Below are 18,725 nucleotides of genomic sequence, written 5' to 3'. Positions count from 1 at the left end.
GGGACACCGCATGCAGGTGCCGAATAATTTTTCCGCATCTTGGGCCTGTGATTTTGAAATAAAAACATTTTGATTATGATATGTGTTATTTTTTAATAAATATTATTAATTTATCAGATATTTTGTCTGATTTTTTTTTTTTTTTTGTAGAAAGTTTACAAAATCAGACATAAAATATCTGATATTTTAGTAGAGATTATTTTTACATTTTTCTTTTTTTCTTACATTTTAAGATAAATTCATAAAATTTAAAGAAGTTTTATATTAAAAAAGGGGCATTTGCATGCATACCTCCTAATCCATGTTATTAAATATGTAAAATTTATAGTTTATATTTGGCATTTATACCACCTAAATTTTTAGGTGATAGATATGTAAACGATTTGAGAATCCATACAATCAAAGATAGACTTGTTGGTTGTAATTTATCAGGCCTATTGAGACTTGGTGTTGATGAGATATCACCGGCGGCTCATAAATGTGCATGAATATTAGATAGTGATGGGTTGGAGTTTGCTTTCTCCTGTCGTGGAGGCAACTTTTGAAGGAATGCTCATCGAAACTTCGTGGTGTAGCTTTATAACTTTAGCAGAGCTCAGCAAAGGGGAAAAAATTTGCGTGTGATAGACGTACGCAACGCTGCGTGCGATATTGTAGTTATATTCGTGGTATAATCCTTTGTAACCTCCCAGTAACCTTCTGTAACCTACCTGTAACCTAAAATAAGTTATGCGTTTCTGTTATCATATATCAAGAATTTAGTAATATGTTACAGAAGTTTACAGGGGGGTTACAAGGAGTTATACAGCGAATATAACCCTCTTGTATTCTCGGTATAACCTCAATATCATACACAGCGCTGCGTACGTCTATCGCACGCAAATTTTTTCCCGGCAAAGGACTTCAGTGAGTATTGGCGAGCTCAGTGCAGGAAAGGCTTAATGGATGTGGCTGGGCGAGTGCAAGTTGCTTTATCGATCAATTTGTTAGAAATTATAGAATTTAAAATTTAGAAACTTATTTTAAAATAAGCATGATATAAATTTTATTTTTATTTGAAAAAATATGTTTTTTTTTTTATTTTACATAATATTTCTCATGGCTATAACACATCAAACATCTGTTATAACGAATTTTTTGACAACTGAAAGTGGCTGTTCCCGAGGATCCTAGCTGCAGGCTTCTCCTCCGTCTGATCAAAAACCAACGGCCATCATCCGAGTCTCAATCACGATGCCGCCGAGTTTGAGCAACGGCTACGATTCATCCACGTATAAACTGCTGATGGCATATGTGAAGTGTTTTTCAGTATATGACCTCATTCTGAGGAGGGGCATTTACATACAGCCCACCAAATTTTTATGTATTTACATAAAGGACTTCTAAACCTATTTACATTTAAATCATTAAATTATGTTAGGGCTGTTAATTAACTAATGCACTTGACCAACAACTAGAACTCAGGCTCGTTCAAGATTCGACCATATTCGTTCAAATGAGTAAATAAACAAGCTTGAACAATTTTTAAAAGCTCGAAGCTTAAATGAATTGATCGAATTTATTCATTTATGTTCACGAACAAACTCGTTTTTTGTTCAATAAGTAACTTGTTAAATATCTGATATTATGCACGATGATAACTTGTTTCATATATGATATATTATTTAAATAAAATTTAATTAACTAGAATATTAAATTGTTCGTTCATAGCTCCATGATAGCTTGTAGGTTTAGGTTAAATCATGCTTAAACACCACACAAATTATTCTATTAAGCATATCCTAAGCATTTTTGTCATAAATAAATTAATTACAAATCAGGCCAAACATTGAAAAATTTAAACAAATCAAGTTTGAACAATATATGAAAACTCGACACATGCTTGACCAAATATGAACTATGATATGTCCAACTCAGGCTTGATTGCAGCCCTACATGTTACAATGGAAAAGTGGTATTTATGTAAAATTGTAAGTATGTATGTAAATCTTTCTTTTTATTATTTTCGGAGAAGAGCGCGCTCCGGCGCCTCTCTGAGTCTCCGACTGCCTCTCTCTCTCTCTACCAGAAGTGAGCGGTTTCTCACTCTACTCTGCATCTCCTACTCCGGCCACATATTCAGCAGTCTGCGGACGATCTCTGCCGTGTAGACATGGCCGAGGAGCTAACGGACGATCAGATCGCCGAGTTCAAGGAGGCTTTCAGCTTATTCGACAAAGATGGAGATGGTTAGATGATTCGTTTCGTCTCTTGTGATTTCCCCTGTTTCAAAAGGATGCCAGTGTTTTATTCTTCTTTCTGCGACGTTGATTGGATTTCCTATACATATGGGCGTTTCCAATGGGTGTTAGGGTTTCAGAAAGAGTTTAACATAGTTGTTAGAGAAGAATGATTGGCGTGCTTTCTTTCAATCGAAAAGTTTCGATGAAGTTGTATTTATATCAATGATTTGTTTTGGAAATATTATTTGTTCTATTTTTCGGATTAAATCGTAGAATACATATGCAACGACAAATTCATTTCCGATAGGTGTTAGATTTCTTCTCTTGGTTATTGCTAATTCTATATATCAAATTCCTTTGTAAACAACTATTCCAATTCACTGATTTCACAAATATTTTCCCCTAGACAATGTAGCTCTTGTTTTTATCAACAAATGCCTTGTTTTTGGTGCTGTAGGCCCTGAAATACTGAAATCATTTCAGATGTGGCATTCTTCTCCAAGTTCAGTAAACATATTAGCAGATCTGTAGATAGGGTCACTCGAAGATTGATTTGAATTTTGGCTTCGATCGGATCGAAGTAAACTTGACGAGCTTCGAGTCAAAATTTTGGATTGAATTTTTTTCGAGCTCGGCTCAAAATCGGATTGTTAGCAACATATCACTGTTAATTTAGCGAATTTAGCTCGAAGATTCAAAAACTTGATTCGAATTTAGGCTCGGTTCGAGATCGGGTCAAAATAAACGAGCTACAATCCAATATTTTGGATTAAATTTTTTTTCGAACCGATTTCAAGCTGACACCACAGCTCGGCTCAAAAGCGGATCGGTGATAGCCATATCTTTAGAACAAGGTGTGTTAGGAAGGCCATGTTTGTGCTTGGTGATTGATGATTTTCTGTATTTTTTACTGAATCTCTTTTTCCCATATCATCGCCGATTTATGTGGATGATCAGGCTGCATTACAACGAAAGAAATGGGCACTGTGATGCGTTCTCTCGGCCAAAATCCAACAGAAGCCGAGCTGCAGGACATGATTAACGAAGTCGATGCAGACGGAAACGGCACCATTGATTTCCCCGAATTCCTAAACCTCATGGCTCGAAAGATGAAGGACACCGACTCGGAGGAGGAGCTCAGGGAGGCCTTTCGCGTCTTCGATAAAGACCAGAATGGCTTCATCTCCGCCGCGGAGCTCCGGCACGTCATGACCAACCTCGGCGAGAAACTCACCGACGAGGAGGTCAACGAGATGATCCGGGAGGCCGATGTTGACGGCGACGGCCAGATCAACTACGACGAGTTTGTCAAGGTCATGATGGCGAAATGATCAATGTATGAATCTCTTAAAACTGATTTCTTTTCTGTGTGTTTGGTTTCAGCTTTTCTTTTTTTGTCTAACTTTTGCTCATGTATTGTTTGGCTTGCAATTTTCTTTTCTGATGTTTTTGTTTCTGTCTTCATATTATATATTTATATATATATATATATATGTATGTATATATAATGGTCAATTGATTCTTTATATGTAGTCAATTTAGTCATGGTCTTAAATTTAAGATTGAGCAAGGTCAACCTTTGAAGAGTATAAGATTCAACCAAATGTATCCTCTAACATAATCTCTAGGATTTATAAAGTCGTAGTTGTTCATGTTGACTCGGTCGCGACAAATGATTGTTGGCCCGCTCTCGCATAGTATTTTCGAGCTCATTCTTTGTGTTGTTGCATTGTTGGCATCATTTGAGCCCAAGGCCCCTACAATCATCACCTTTTTTTTAGGATTATTATCTCTTATTGACATCAACAAACTTGATGGTTTGTTTTGTGTACCATATATCTAAATAATATAGTTTAGTTTGAATGTACATCGAGGTCTCCCTCACATAAGGATAAAATTAGGGCGGTCAAAAAACGGCTTGTTGTTCATGAACGTCTCGTGTTCGGCTCGTTAAGAAACTCGTGTTCAATTCGTTCGTTAAGTTAACGAGCTGAACATTTTTTTGTGCTTAATATATAAACGAGTTGAACATGAATAAAGATTTGTTTGTTCGTGTTAGACTTTTCTGGGCTTGAAATACTACCCGAAATATATATTGATGAGTTGTATTTTTTAAAAAATTGATTCACTACAAAACTATAAAGATTTATAATTAATTAAAATTATTAATTAAAAAATAAAATAAATATATATTAAATTAGATTTAAATCATTTTAATATAAACAATAAGATTTAATTATTACCTCAATCCTTTACATCCTATGACTCTGTGATTAGGATTGTCAGTTCAACTCGTGTTCGGCTCATTAAACAAACAAGCCGAACACGAATACATTTTTTGTGCTTGAAATATAACTAAACCGAACATGAATAATAATATTTTTTAATGGGTTGAACCCGAGCTGAGCTTGTGTGCTTGCTCGTGTTTAGCTCGTTTACACCACATGATAAAGTAACTTCCATTGTATGTCATATTCTTAACTTGCTATGTATTGGCATTCATATGTATTGGTATTCATGATATTGGCATTCATGATACAAACATAATTGTAACTACATTCGAGTAGCTTCGATAACATACAATGCAATTAAGTTCATGCAGCCCTGGATCCCTCACCAATGACATCGTAATACGTTTCCAATTCTCTACCGTCCGATCTCACACATCACTATCAATAATCAACGGGCGGCCTTTTGCCAGCTTATTGATCCGCGCCCCTCCTTTTCCTCCAATAATATTCCGTTTCCTCTCCTTCTCATAAACCAGAAACCTCCCCTCATCTCACATCTGAACAATGGCGCCAAAGGGCGAGAAGAAACCCGCTGCAGAGAAGCCCGCCGTCGAAGAGAAGCCGGCGGAGAAGAAACCTAAGGCGGAGAAGCGGCTGCCGGCGAAGGACTCCGCAGGCGAAAAGAATAAAAAGAAGAGGAGCAAGAAGAGCTCGGAAACCTATAAGATCTACATCTTCAAGGTCCTGAAGCAGGTTCATCCCGACATCGGGATCTCCAGCAAGGCGATGAGCATCATGAATTCGTTCATCAATGATATCTTCGAGAAGCTTGCTAATGAATCATCTCGCCTCGCCCGTTACAACAAGAAGCCGACGATCACCTCCCGCGAGATTCAGACGTCTGTGCGGCTGGCGCTTCCCGGGGAGCTCGCCAAGCATGCTGTGTCTGAGGGTACGAAAGCTGTTACTAAATTTACGAGTTCTTAGGGGGTAGTTGAGGAATCATTGGTCCAGGGCTGTGTGTTGATTTAGCAGAATTTGTTAGGGTTTTGCTTATTGTTATATGATACTGGTTTTCATCTTTATATTCAGCTATAATGCAGTTCTAATTTCATGTTTAATAATAATTACAAAGCATAATTTTTTAAATTGTTATACTGTGATGTGTTGTGAAGTTGGGGATTTAAATGAAAATCCATCCACATCTACATACATACATAGATAGATATAGATATAAGTCTCCTCTGGTTTGGGGTTCGGTTTCCCTCCAGTGTAGGGCGTTGTACTTTAATTTTTAGGTGGGTTATCTTCGTCAGCGTGATTTGGACTTTTGATTTGAGAGGTCTTATGCCACAATGTGTGTGTGTGTAAAGAAATGGCTAGGAGCAATTAAATAAGACTTAATGTGCTTAATAATTCGAGGACAAACCCATGCATCGAGAGTAAGAGAGATTATTTCATTAGGATATTGAATGTAAATTTGTGTTTGGAGTCCAGTGAGCACTTGTCACGTGTCAAATGTGTCTCACTGTAATATAATGGTTGGGCAGGTTTTTCAGAAGAGTGGGGCGCACTTGCCTGTGACACATGCTCACTTGACTTTGAAGCTTGACGTAAATTTTGTGTCTGGTATCTTAATGAAATAATTTTTTGGATCCTATGGGACGTACAATTGATATCGTAAATGCTAGCCAACAAGCCAAGATAGTTATACTTATGCATGAAAAAGGTATTTTGTTTTTAAATAGTGATAATGGTGTTATTTTTTATATAATGGTAATGATTTATGTGCAATGTGTTTAAATATTAAAGTTTTTGTGTATGATATAAAATACATAAGAATTATGTATTATGTTTGTAAATTGTTTTTTTTTTTGTCATGTCATTATGTATTTTCAGTATTTTTCAATTATTAATATATTAAGTCCCTTTCTTGGCTTAAGTCAAGTCTAAATCATATATTGAGAACATAATATTTTCTCTATTTATCTTTAAAAATATACATATATTAAGCAAAAAAATAAATAATTTAGCAGCTAGCTATGAATGAATTCCACGCCCTCTTTCAAGTCATTGTTACAATGCCCAATTTATCAATTATGGTAGAAAGATAAAATATAATTAGTGTGATAAATCTGCATAAATAAGCAATTTTTATTTATTTATAACTTAGAACTTTTGTGTTTACATAACACTTTAATTTTTAACATAATATCAAATATCTCATTATTATTTATTTTTAAATTTAAAATATACTCTTTCATTTAAATACTTATTACACCAAAATTATAAATATAGATTTAAAAATTTAGGTCTTAGATATATAAATACATAAAAAATGTATGGTTTGTATGTGAGTATTATATTACATTAATCTAAACTAAATCTCATGATTATAAAAACATTTCAACACATACACCAAGACAAATAATAATAAAATAAATCACAACATCTAAGACTTAAACTATGAAACAAAAGTCATTGACTTGAAACTTTAAACACACTCATATTCATAATTGTCATCATTCATATAACCTACAACACTTCTAAAAGTCTGCAAAAATAGTCTCTAAACTATTTAAATGAGGACTTCCGTCCTAACGTCTGCACAGTTAACCATTGGCCGCAATATTGTCATACAACTCATCGGCAGATGATGCGATTGTCGGTGGTTAAGACGTGCGGATGAAATTTTTTTTCTTTAAATGTGATCATTTTAATCCTACAATTTATAAAAATATTAAATTGGTTCTCAAATTCTTTAAATGAGGGCTAAATTATACCTATAAATGACTATTAAAACCCTAATTAATCAAGTTCAGGATAAATTTAACACATCTATAAACTCTGAGACTATAACAATCCTACATAAATAGTCGAGATTTTTTTGCAATTTGCTCCATGTTAAAATAGAATAATTAAAAAATAAACAAATTGAAATTCACAGAGTTGTTCAATCTGGACAGGAAATTCCCTGCCAGCTTCTGCATTAAAAAAATAACATGAAAAATAAACAAGACCCACAGTTTTAATATAACTTATGATATAATAATTTCATGTCTTCAGCCATTGTCTACAAAGCATTTAAATAATCCTAAGCAGCATCTCATCCCTCAAATCTCCTCTCACCAACTCTAGAGCTTATAGATTAGACACTACCTAGAAATTTCTCCACTCCCATGAAAGTCTTCACTCACTCTTACATAGATATTTATATAATTATATATTTATATATTTATATATTTATGTGTAAAACACAACCAAGATGCAAATAAGCTTTTGTTGCTTCCCCTAACTTAGTAGCTTCTGAGTTTCATCCCAAACAAAGTAGGCACAGCCGGCACGCCTCGACGCCGTCCAGTTTCCACAGCCGAAGAACCACCTTCCCTGCATGGGCCCCGGCTTCCTAACCACACACTTACTGCTCTTTACGCCGCAGAAACAGTAGATGGCTGGATCCATAATGGGTGGTTCGATGGAGGGCTGAAACTGGAGGCCTTGACCTGCTGCTACTTTCTCTTTTGGCTTTGGGAGCTGGGTGGCGGCCGGATCAGTCCGACGAGGTTCAGGAAGTTCGGTAAAATGCTGACACATTGAGCTGGTGATGGAGAAGCGGAAGCCTCGACGCATGAGAAGGGAAAGGAGACGGGCGGTGTTTCGAGCGTCGTCGAGGCCGCAGTGAGCACGACCCTCCCAAGCCAGGCCGGCGAGCTCAACTGCCTCCTTTAAATTGCAGTGCATGCTTCCGAAGACCTCGTGAAATGGTACCTTTAAATTGATCCACCTGATCATATTGTTAAAAGGTAAGAATAGAATCATTTTGATCTGACCTCAATGAGAAAATGTTGAAGTTCTTGTCAGACATTTTACATGCATGTCACATGATTCTTATGTATTTACATTTCTAAGGGTCTAAACTTTTATAGTTACATGTATAAGACTTCGTTGCTTTAAAGCTATGCACGAAAGATGTACTCGACTTTTAAAAAGTGAAAATGGTGCTATTTTTAATGTTTTAATGTGATGTTAAGGATTTGAGCGGTATGTGCGCAAATATGAAAGTTCGGGTGTGATGTGTAAATGCATAAGAATTTTGTGCTTTGTATGTAAAATGGCCAAAAAACTTCAAAGGAGACAATGAACTATATGGTGTAAGACATGGTTTAGAAAGCTAGACAAATATTAGAACTTAATGCGCAATAAATTGGGACTTTGATTAATCGAGATGAGTACATGAATCATTGAGTTCAGATGATATCGCATCCAAAATTCTCGAATCTTCGTGCCAATTGAAGAATTACTTACCAAATTCCTATAAATAAAATGTATTTGTTCAAATAAGATGTCAACGGTTGATGTTGCAGGGAGATTTACAGATATCAAATATCACATGTTTCTGGGAGCAAAATGAAAAAGCATATTGAAACAGATTAAAAGGTGAAATACATTAAGAAAAGCAGAAAACATATTTCCATACTCTTAGAGTAATAATTTTCTAATTCTAATATTTGTATTAGCGAGATGAGAGCATGAAACAGAACATAAAGCGTTCTTAAAGAATTGAACAGGGACAAATTATTACAAATAAAGGGGCATTTACATACATTCCACCCAATTCTATCTAACCTAAACTTTACTTGTTTACATTTATACTACCCAAGTCTATCATAGGATATAAAAATTGAACTATTTTAAATTTTAAAAGGTGAAATGCACATTTTCATGCATGAATAAGGTGGCTATGTAAATACATAAGAATTGAGTGGTATGTATGTAAATCTTGCTTAAGAAACATACGCATCCATACTTGTTAAAATACGGAGGTTTCCGAATCCCCTTGAATTGGCACTCAGATTCAAGCATCACACGACAATCCCAGTTAGACCATGTCACCACGGCGAAGTTTTTTTGTTTAATTCCGTTGTCTTCTAACCATTTGTCATGCAAAAGCAGAGCTTCACTGAGAGAAACGCCAGCATCAACCTAGAAAGAAATGTAAATAAATATCAAAACAGAACCTATTAATAAGCACCAAAAATAGACAGTTTTAAAAATCTTTCATGTGTAAGCCCAAAAAATCTAGTAAAAAAAAAAACCTAAATATAGCCAAAGATCAAAAACTACAAACTTATGGAACCAAATATCTTTCTTAATCACTGCAGTGATGTATCTTTGACTGTGGGTTAGTCATAGGGAAACGAACCAGGATTTGGTCAAATCCGAACAGAAACAAATCACACATTGCATTCATGCATAAATCATATTTATACATAAATAATTAAATATTTATTCTTTCCACATATGACCAGCCTGAGGGTGTTCAATAGTGTGGAAAAAAGAAAACCGTGCAACATGATGGACTGTAAGAAGTTATAACTCATACTCATATCAGATATAGTGTATTGAGAAGATGCAAACATTATATTCATTAACCAATAAAACTGTCATAAAAACCAAATCATAATGATTAAATTACAAAAATTCAGCATTGTGATTAAATACATAACTATAATTACTGGTTATGAATGAATAACTAGTGAACAAAACCAAAAGCAAGCAAGACGACGGTTATTGCTGTCTTTTGGCTCAATGACATAAAACAACAACAAGCTTTTATCCTACTAAAGTGGAGTCGGCTCCTTGAATTCTTTTTCTCCATTGTGTCCTATTGAGTGTCATATTTTCATTTAATTCTAATAAATTAATATCATTTTTTATAAAATATATATGCCCAATTTTTAGGTCGACGTCTGTCTTTCTTAACATAAGTAGAATGTAAAACATCTACTCTCATGACCAAATCATCAAATGGTCGACGTTTAATGTGACCATACCATCTAAGACGACTTTATCTAATCTTATTTGCCACTGGAGCTACACCAACCCTTTCACGGATATATTTGTTTCGCCTTTTGTCTCTAAGTTCAAGCTACTCATCCACCTAAACATTCTCATTTGAGCACCACTTAACTCTGTTTTATGTTTCCTTTTGGCTCAATGACATAATCAACGTAAAATAAATTTAAATATTTTAATTCAAAATTCAAGAAAATAGGATATAGACGGTTAGAAAAAGTTGTATGAGGATATTCTGGTAGATAATGTATCTAGATAGGAAGTGATGTCTCAAATATGAAGGCATTTAGAATGAACAATAAAATTCTTAAATTTAACCTAGTTAAAAAAAGGAAGATTTGCACGGATACCACACAAAGCCTATGTATTTACATATCTAACACCTAAACTTTGATTTTTACACTTATACCAATTTATCTACACTTAAAAAAGCTGCATTTCACTTTTTAAAGTTAGTAATAGTGGTATTTTTTATCTGATATGAATCATTTGAGTGTTATATATGTAAAACTCAAAGTTAGGTGTTAGAAGTGTATATAAATAGGAATTGTGTGGTATGTATGTAAATGCCCCAAAAATTAATGGTTCTTTTGTCATTTGTTTTTATTTAAACTTGTCTAATTTTAAACAAACGTATTTCTACTTTGATACATTTTATTTTATTCTATTTTATTATTTTTTAAGGAATGGGTCCAGGCGTGAGGTCCTCAACCCACCCTATTGGCTCAAACCCCATCACGTCTAGTGGCGACCCATGTGCCCCAAATATTTGAATATATTTTATGTATATCCCCACTTAGTGGGATAAAGGTTTTTGCGTTTGTTGTTGTTGTTGTTGTTGGTGTGTGTGTGTGTGTGTGTGTGTGTGTGTGTGTCTATATATATATATATATATATATATATATTTTGAATTTATTTATTGATAGATATTGGTTGTACCATACATGGCATATAACATCCTAAATTAAAAACAAAAATGTTAAACATTGTATGTTCTTTAGAAGTACTATGCATAATATAGAGAACTAAAGCTAAACTTTAGAAACTGCAATTAAAGTAACTATAGTGTATGGATTAAAGTGCTCTCAATAAGTTAATGATAACTAAGTAGAGTTGACAAAACTGAAAAACGTTAACAATATATTAGGGCAAGGAATGATAGAGCTTATATAATGAGCGCCAAAACCAAATGAAACCAACCTAACATCTTTTTAATTTTTAGTTAATGAAAAAAAAAAAAAGAAAAGAAATAAATTTGTTATTCTGTTTTCACTAACAGTTGATAGTCAGGTTAACTAAATAAACTGAACAAATGAATAACCATCAAGGTCCAAGCACGTCAAAGAAGCTAATGGATCTGAGATTGCCAAATATCATAATAAACAAAGACGTTAAAACAAAATGTAACAAATAACATAAGGATAGTCATTAAAACCCTTCACTTAATTAAATTTAATATTATGCAATTAGAATTTTAAATACATTAACAAAAATTCATCCATAGCAGAATATGATAGACTAATGAAGCATTGCAAAGTGATGTCTTAATAAATAATCATTTTGTTAGGGCCAAACCAGGAGACATCATAATTGTCATATTTTTCCATGGTAAATGTTTATAGCGGGCTTAAGCGGACAAGACTTTAACATGATAAATTTATATTAACACAAATTACTAATACAATTAATTTATATTGGGTTCCATTCATCCAGAAAAAAAAATTTAACAAATAAATAAACTTACTAAAATGGCTAGAACTTAATTCATGCAGCTGCCCAGCTCAATTATCATCAGCTGAAATAATAATTTTTTTCTTAAATAGGCGCAAGTGGTAGCAAGCATGGGCAACCACAAATGATCCACAATCATTATGCAACAATTTAGCTACTCATGGAATATATTCCTTTGAGTACCATACAACAACAAAGTTGTACACTAACTATTTTCGCACTAACTTTGTCAAAATAAATGTCCTATAATGGCAGGTGGCTCAAAATGCTTACAAAAATGTGATCCGGAGGCATCCATAGACATTCACAAATCGCAACATTTTGTTCTCGTGTAATTTGCGAGGAAATGAGGCTAGAGGCATAGGCTACCAATAGCTAGAAAAGAAGAGTTCATGAAAGTAGGAGAAGGGTAGATAAGAGAGGGGCTTGCTTCATAGAATAAATATGGTTTCCACCTTCTTAATCATCTTTCCCTCATTACTCTCTCAGTTTAATATTGTTCTCCAGCTTCTCCTCATCTAAGTGACATGATCTTTTTTTTTTTTGGGTCTACTTTTCCATTATTTTGAATGTTTTTCATTTCGCTTCAACATCTTATAAATCCTCAGCCCTTTGAAATGAATCAAGCATGTTTTATAAAACAGCAAACCTCTCCTCATATTCTTGCTAAAACACCAGGCTTTGTTCTCAATGCTCTAAAGGGAAAACACTATGGTTCAAGTCTCCACAAAATCTAGCATAGTCGCTTCTTTCATTTCAATGATTCTTCTTGTCCCATTTCACCGCAGCATTGACAATGTCATAATAAGCACAAACCTGTGTGGGATTTGAAACAGTATAGCTATATGTTCGAGTAATCGAAAAAGTGCAGAAATTGAGACATGCAACCCTCCTAAAATTCTTGTCCGGCAAGGTATATTTAATGTTATATAACATTTATCTTTTGTGTTTAAAGCTATATAAGATTTTGTGAAATTGATGTTCTTAGGCATAAGCTAAATAAAGACTAGATGAGGGAGATAGATCTTGAAGACTTTTGATTAAAAGGAAGACCAATTTAGGTCTAAAATACTCCCTTTCTTCTATATTGAAAGTAGCATAATGCATATTTTTCATGCTCTTCTTAATCCTAATGGCTTCGTGTTTTAGTTAAGTCAATACATAAACATGTATTACTGTTTTCAATCTTCCTAAAAATCCTTAGGTTTTGGCAAGTTAAAAACTTTCGAATAATTTCTTGCCTTTAATGCTCCATTATTTATGTGAAAGACTGCCAAGCAACTACTCATTGAATGACGTATATAACAATGAAATTAGTTATCAAACACTTATCCCCAAAAATGACCCTTTCATCATCTTCTTCTGCTCCTAGAACTTGTTCATCCCATCAACAATAAGGACCCTTTCTACCAACAATCATCCCTCATTTAATGGCTCAAATGATCCAAGCAACTCGGGCAATAAAGAAAACTTTGATGCGAGTTGAGAAGTCCATCAATTAAAACCATAAGGATTATTTGTGTTACAGGTCCAAAATGAGAGCATTGATTTTAATCCAAAAAAAAAATAATTTTAAATTAAGAAAAAACAATAAAATTGACATGGAGGATAAGGAAGTACAGTTTATTTGTGTGCAATTATAAGTGATTCTAAATAGTTGGGCATCCTTGTCAAAGTTATATTTAACTAAGAAGTTATATTTTATGATAGACAATTATATATGATCCTAAATTCATTTGAAAACATTAAAAAATAACCACTAAAATGTTTCTAGAAGCATTATTCGGAGTAATGCATTATGGTGTGATATAGATAAAGAAGATATTTTTTTTGTGTTGCTAGAATACCTTTTAACTTGTGATTGTTGAGCTTCCAATCATTTTCATTGTTGGACTTCCAATCAATCAATAGTGATGCAACACCAATACATGTACTCAGACCTGTGACCAAATCTCAAACTAAAACACTGCATCAAGATGGAAAATATCAATATCATCATCATAAAAAAAAAAAAAACATCATGAAGAATGGAAGATACCTAGAATGGAAGATACCTTTCTTAATCCAAGACCACTCCACTTTCCATTCAAATCTCAGTTGCCCTACTAATTTGGCATTTACTTTTCTTAATCCAAAACCACTCCACTTTCCAATCAAGTCTTGGTCAACCCACACCTCTAATTAGATAATTTTTCATATTTAATGCCAGAATTTTTTTATGATTAGCGCCCCGCCCGCCTACCCCCCGATGCTTTCAATTCTTTCTTCCAAAATTTTAATCCTCTAGTCTAGCCACCACCTCGAATACATCCAACATATAAAACAAGTTCCCTACAACACCCAAAAGCCCTTTCCTTCCGTAGTTACCAATCCATCCAATCCTAGCTCGCAAGCATCAGCCTCCCTTATCCCTCTTCCAAAACCCTAGCCTTCACACTTCATAGCAGTCAGCTTTCCACTAAAATAAGTTCCCTAAAATTCTGTACTCTCAACTTCCCTTTCTTCCCATTCCAACACCAATGCATTCCACTCAACAACCCACAAAATCCAAGGCACAAATCCAATCCTTAACCTAACAAGGCAAAAAACAACTTCCATATTTAGATCACAAGCCACCAACAAGTGCCTGCATCATCAAGATCCTCTTTTACGCGCTCAATCATATTAGTAACATAACTAAGGACTCCAAGGTGTATCCCAGAAAAAAAAAAAGAAGCAAATTCAATGAGCTTAGTAGAAGGCATCCAAGGTGAAGTTCAGCTAGTTATCAATTTTCAAAGCAACATTAAGTGGAGAATAGATATTCTTCAAGCAAAAGGTTAGTATTGCTCCTCCCAAAATTTTTACTTCCCTAATTTCGTAGTCATTCATATAAATTAAATTTTGGATTTTTTTTAATAATGACAACTGTCCTTGATATTGCCAAGTCAATTAATGAGCATGCTGCTTTGAAAAGAAGGTTTAAAAATACAAATAGGTTGTACTTAAAAGGAAAATGACTTCATGATCATGTGTATACTTGAACGTAAAATTTAAAATTGGATTATGTAGATTAATAACTTCATATCAGTTGTTAGAAATTGTGTGACATGTATTAGATCACAACAGCTTATAGTTAAACTACAAACTTTTTGGGTATGTCTAATGCTTAAGCCTACCGTCAAATGTTAAGATCTACTACAACTCTACATAGTACATATTATATTCTTAAATGTGTTTCAATATGGTTGTCATGCAAAATCTATTTAGGAAAGATAAAGGGATGCTCTGCAGACTAAATGATAAGCTGGTGCTGAATTTTTTTTGTTAATGCCGTCCAATATTATAAATGCTAAGATATGCTAGAAAGCTTTCCAAACTGATTACAATCAAAGTAGCTCTAATAAAAGATTCTTCAGCAGAAGATGATTTTGAAGTTTAATTGTCTGAATATAAGGAAACATTTGACAATCAGAGTGCAACTAACTTATAAAAAAAGAGAGCATTTTTATCGGGATCTCCCTCGCCTTAAGCTATTCATTTATCTCTTATTCATCTCTTCTTCCTTTTTTACCTCCTAGGTTCTTCCACTACACTGTAACACTTCATTTTTCAACTATCAAATTAGTAAATTTCCATCAAGATCTTTACTTCCACTACCCCGCTATATCTATTGATATACAAATAGAGTTCCCAAATCCGTGGTCCTTATGATGAGAGTCTGTATAAAAAATTCTATGTGAATTTCCTCCTTCCCCACAATGAAGCATAGAAAAAAAAAATACAAACCAATTACCCGAGCCTTTGACGGTGACTCCCACCCTAAGCCTTCTCCACTTTCAATGAACAAGATAGAAATAGTTTTCTCAGTTTTCACACATCCCATTTGACCTTTAAGGTTCCTCCTTAACATTCTCTTACAATAATCAATTCAACATAATGCTTATCCATATCAACAAAATCCTCATATATCTCATGAAATTCAAAATTCGGATGCTCAAATCAAATCTCATCTAATACCTGAATATATTCAACAAATTTCTCATTCATAACTCAAATTTAAAGCAAATAAAACATTTCATTCTCCCCCGACTTATTAATTCATACATTTGCCCGTTTTCTAGATGAACTCTTCATACAAGGGATCCAAGACCACATCTTTTATCATAAGATTTCTACAATTGGGCTCCTTTTCGAATTTATAAAAAAAAAGTTGGCCTTGCTTAAATCCATTTTATCCAATTAGACTAAAAACAATATCATGCCTAATCAAAATCAAATGCAGGCTAAACTGTCTGATCTAAACAAAATCCATCCAAATAGATTTAACCAAATCTAAATGGCCCAACCTCACCCAACCATAAATCCAAAGTGAAGGTACGAAAATCTGTTTCATTAGATGGAATTTTAGCCATATCAGTCCTTTATAAATATTGATGATGATGGCCTTGTTCTTCTCCTTCATCTTCTTGTTCCTGGGATGGATGTAATTTTCACAAATGCTTCTTTGGGATGGTTGTCCTATTCCTCGACACTTCTTAGAAACAGATTTCCCATTTTTCTCTCATCATTAAAATGGATCGAGCCTTCCATTGCTTTGCCATTCCATTGAGAATCCTGATGGATCAGCTTGTTTTATCATTAACTGCCAAGCATAAGAGTCAAAGATAAAAATGTGAATATTAAATGTGCTATCATTTATCCGCCGTCTGATAAGCATGTATTTTTTTCATGTTTGTCTAGGGTGCATAGACATCAAAAGCTCCTCTTGCCTGTTCTTTTTTTCTTATCATCTGTTTTCTAATTTCATATGACATTATGATTTTCAACTATGATATTCATTCCTTTCCTTAACCTCCCTTTTATCCACCCACCGAAGACTTGTCATTTCTAACATGCTAAACTGCATTCAAAAGAAACAATCGTCTCAGCTTTCCTTGCTGCCTCTAAAATAGTCCTTTAGTTAGAATGAGTTATCTATTCACTGAATTTATTATGAAATTACTTCAACACATGTTTGATGAATTAACTCTTATATTGCACTCATCTCAAAACAAATCATTATCCATTTTATCATCACAACCATAAAAAGACTATTAGATAAAATATCTTTTACTAGAATTGGTTTCCATGTCAGATTCGTTAAAAAAAAAATACCTACACTAAAGCTTGAACGTACCATGTGCTTTATAATTCGTATGCAAAGGTATTGTGTTGAGGAATCATGGATTAGCCAAATCGATTGTTTTAATCCTAAACCCTTAGTGGTATGGCAACATTAAAACAGCAGGACAGATCCCTGGAGCAGTTAATCATCCAAAATCAACTAAGGTTATGGATCACCCAATGTACTCTCTTAATATATTGTCGGTCGTCATACGGCTGAATGCGGTTTAATTTAGTGTAATATAATATTTAAAAATTAGGTATTTTAATTTGAAGAAAATAGGGTCAAACTAATCTCAGTGATTCCTACAGTTTGGATAATTGAGCTAACCACGAGTATTGTACCACCCTGAAAAGTAATACACTACTTGATAATAAGCTCAATTAAATTAACTATATAATAAATAACTTCCGTTTGATCCACAAGTTTGCATGATGACCGACAGATTCTCCTATTCGATATAAGAGTCAAATAGAGTTTATTTTAAGTCTGGGTTCTTTTAATTTCCCTATAAGTGCACGGGTTTTTTTAATTTTCAAGCCTTTATAGTTAATTACGTCTTAAGCGAACGGGTCACCTAAGAGAACTCTCGATAAAAATCAAGCATCTTTTGTTTTCATGAATTCAAAAGAAAGGGTTTTCAACGAACATGATTGTGAAATTTCCAATGGGGATTGATTCAAAGGTGAAAGATTTTCTTTTAAGAATCAAAAGAAGAAAAGTATGGGAGATTAAAGATCCAGAATAGGTTCTTGGTAATCCCCCAAACTATTCTAATGTTTGGCTCGATTTAGGACGGATTTAGGACGATATTAATTTTGCCAGTAATATTAATTAGGGCTTATATTTGTGTAATGATGATCTACACAAAAAACCTAGAAAGATATGAGGATTACCTAGAAAGATAAAAAACCTAGAAAGATATGAGGATTTACGTTGAATGACTACCTCAGAATCCTAAAACAAGTTAGGACGTGCTACATATCGGGACTATGCAGGAGACTAACAAAAAGAAAGGTTTTATGTCATAAAAGACAACCTTAGAATCCTAAGGATTATTATTTAAACTAAAGAAAGATCTTGAACGAGCTGCCCACGAAGTCTGCTCCAAGTTTCTTGTTGAAGTGTCTTCAAGTCTTCAGGTCCTTCGATCTTATTATTAAAAATTTTATTTGTTTCGATAATTTTATAGTGAATTAATTAAAGGGTAGTGGATGTATGATTCAAACCTAGGTCAAGGTTAAGTTCATTTAAGCTAAATAATTCTCTAGTGTTATGATTTCTAGGTTCTCCATAATCTAAGCAAATTTTATTCCTTCATTATTTGTCCTTAACACAAACATTCTATGTTTGATAAAAATAGTAAAAGCATACATTGAGATACAAAAAGCAATAGTAGAGCAAATAAAGAAACAATATTTTATTAATTTTTTTATTAAATTTTAATTATTTAATTAATGGTAACTCAATCAAGATGTATATGGCTCCTTCGTCCCGGGTCGCCGGATGCCCTAGTTTACTTAGTCCGAAAGGTGGGTG

The 18,725-nt window shown here is 33.8% G+C and overlaps 3 protein-coding genes across 4 annotated transcripts in view; 2 read left to right on the top strand and 1 right to left on the bottom strand.

The window, feature by feature from the left end:
* The first annotated feature begins 2,022 nt into the window (after positions 1-2,022).
* On the top strand, positions 2,023-3,666 carry LOC110028066 (calmodulin-like). Its single transcript, XM_020729767.1, has 2 exons — positions 2,023-2,228; positions 3,180-3,666. Exons 1-2 carry the CDS (start codon positions 2,153-2,155, stop codon positions 3,551-3,553), a joined length of 450 nt encoding a protein of 149 aa, XP_020585426.1. The 5' UTR covers positions 2,023-2,152; the 3' UTR covers positions 3,554-3,666.
* Positions 3,503-5,544, top strand: LOC110028067 (histone H2B.5-like). The gene is made up of 2 exons (XM_020729768.1): positions 3,503-3,558; positions 4,990-5,544. Exon 2 carries the CDS (start codon positions 5,018-5,020, stop codon positions 5,438-5,440), a length of 423 nt encoding a protein of 140 aa, XP_020585427.1. The 5' UTR covers positions 3,503-3,558; positions 4,990-5,017; the 3' UTR covers positions 5,441-5,544.
* A 1,935-nt stretch (positions 5,545-7,479) lies between these two features.
* Positions 7,480-18,725, bottom strand: part of LOC110028070 — a 22,980-nt gene continuing 11,734 nt past the window's right edge. For both annotated transcript variants that reach the window (XM_020729773.1, XM_020729774.1), the window contains 2 exons: positions 9,261-9,436; positions 7,480-8,237 (listed from right to left, as the gene is read on the bottom strand). In XM_020729773.1, the coding sequence (XP_020585432.1) occupies positions 7,745-8,237; positions 9,261-9,436 (669 nt within the window). In that variant the 3' untranslated portion in view covers positions 7,480-7,744. The remainder of the gene's footprint in view (positions 8,238-9,260; positions 9,437-18,725) is intronic.

Source organism: Phalaenopsis equestris, unplaced genomic scaffold (assembly GCF_001263595.1).
Source record: "Phalaenopsis equestris unplaced genomic scaffold, ASM126359v1 Scaffold000488, whole genome shotgun sequence".
NCBI classification, from domain to species: domain Eukaryota; kingdom Viridiplantae; phylum Streptophyta; class Magnoliopsida; order Asparagales; family Orchidaceae; genus Phalaenopsis; species Phalaenopsis equestris.
Note: the sequence above shows the minus strand (reverse complement) of the source record. Positions and strands in the feature narration are given on the sequence as shown.

Coding starts and splice junctions, on each gene's coding strand:
- LOC110028066 (XM_020729767.1), top strand. CDS start 2,153: ATGGCCGAGGAGCTAACGGACGATCAGATCGCCGAGTTCAAGGAGGCT. Junction 2,229..3,179: donor ATTCGACAAAGATGGAGATG/GTTAGATGATTC, acceptor GTGGATGATCAG/GCTGCATTACAACGAAAGAA.
- LOC110028067 (XM_020729768.1), top strand. CDS start 5,018: ATGGCGCCAAAGGGCGAGAAGAAACCCGCTGCAGAGAAGCCCGCCGTC.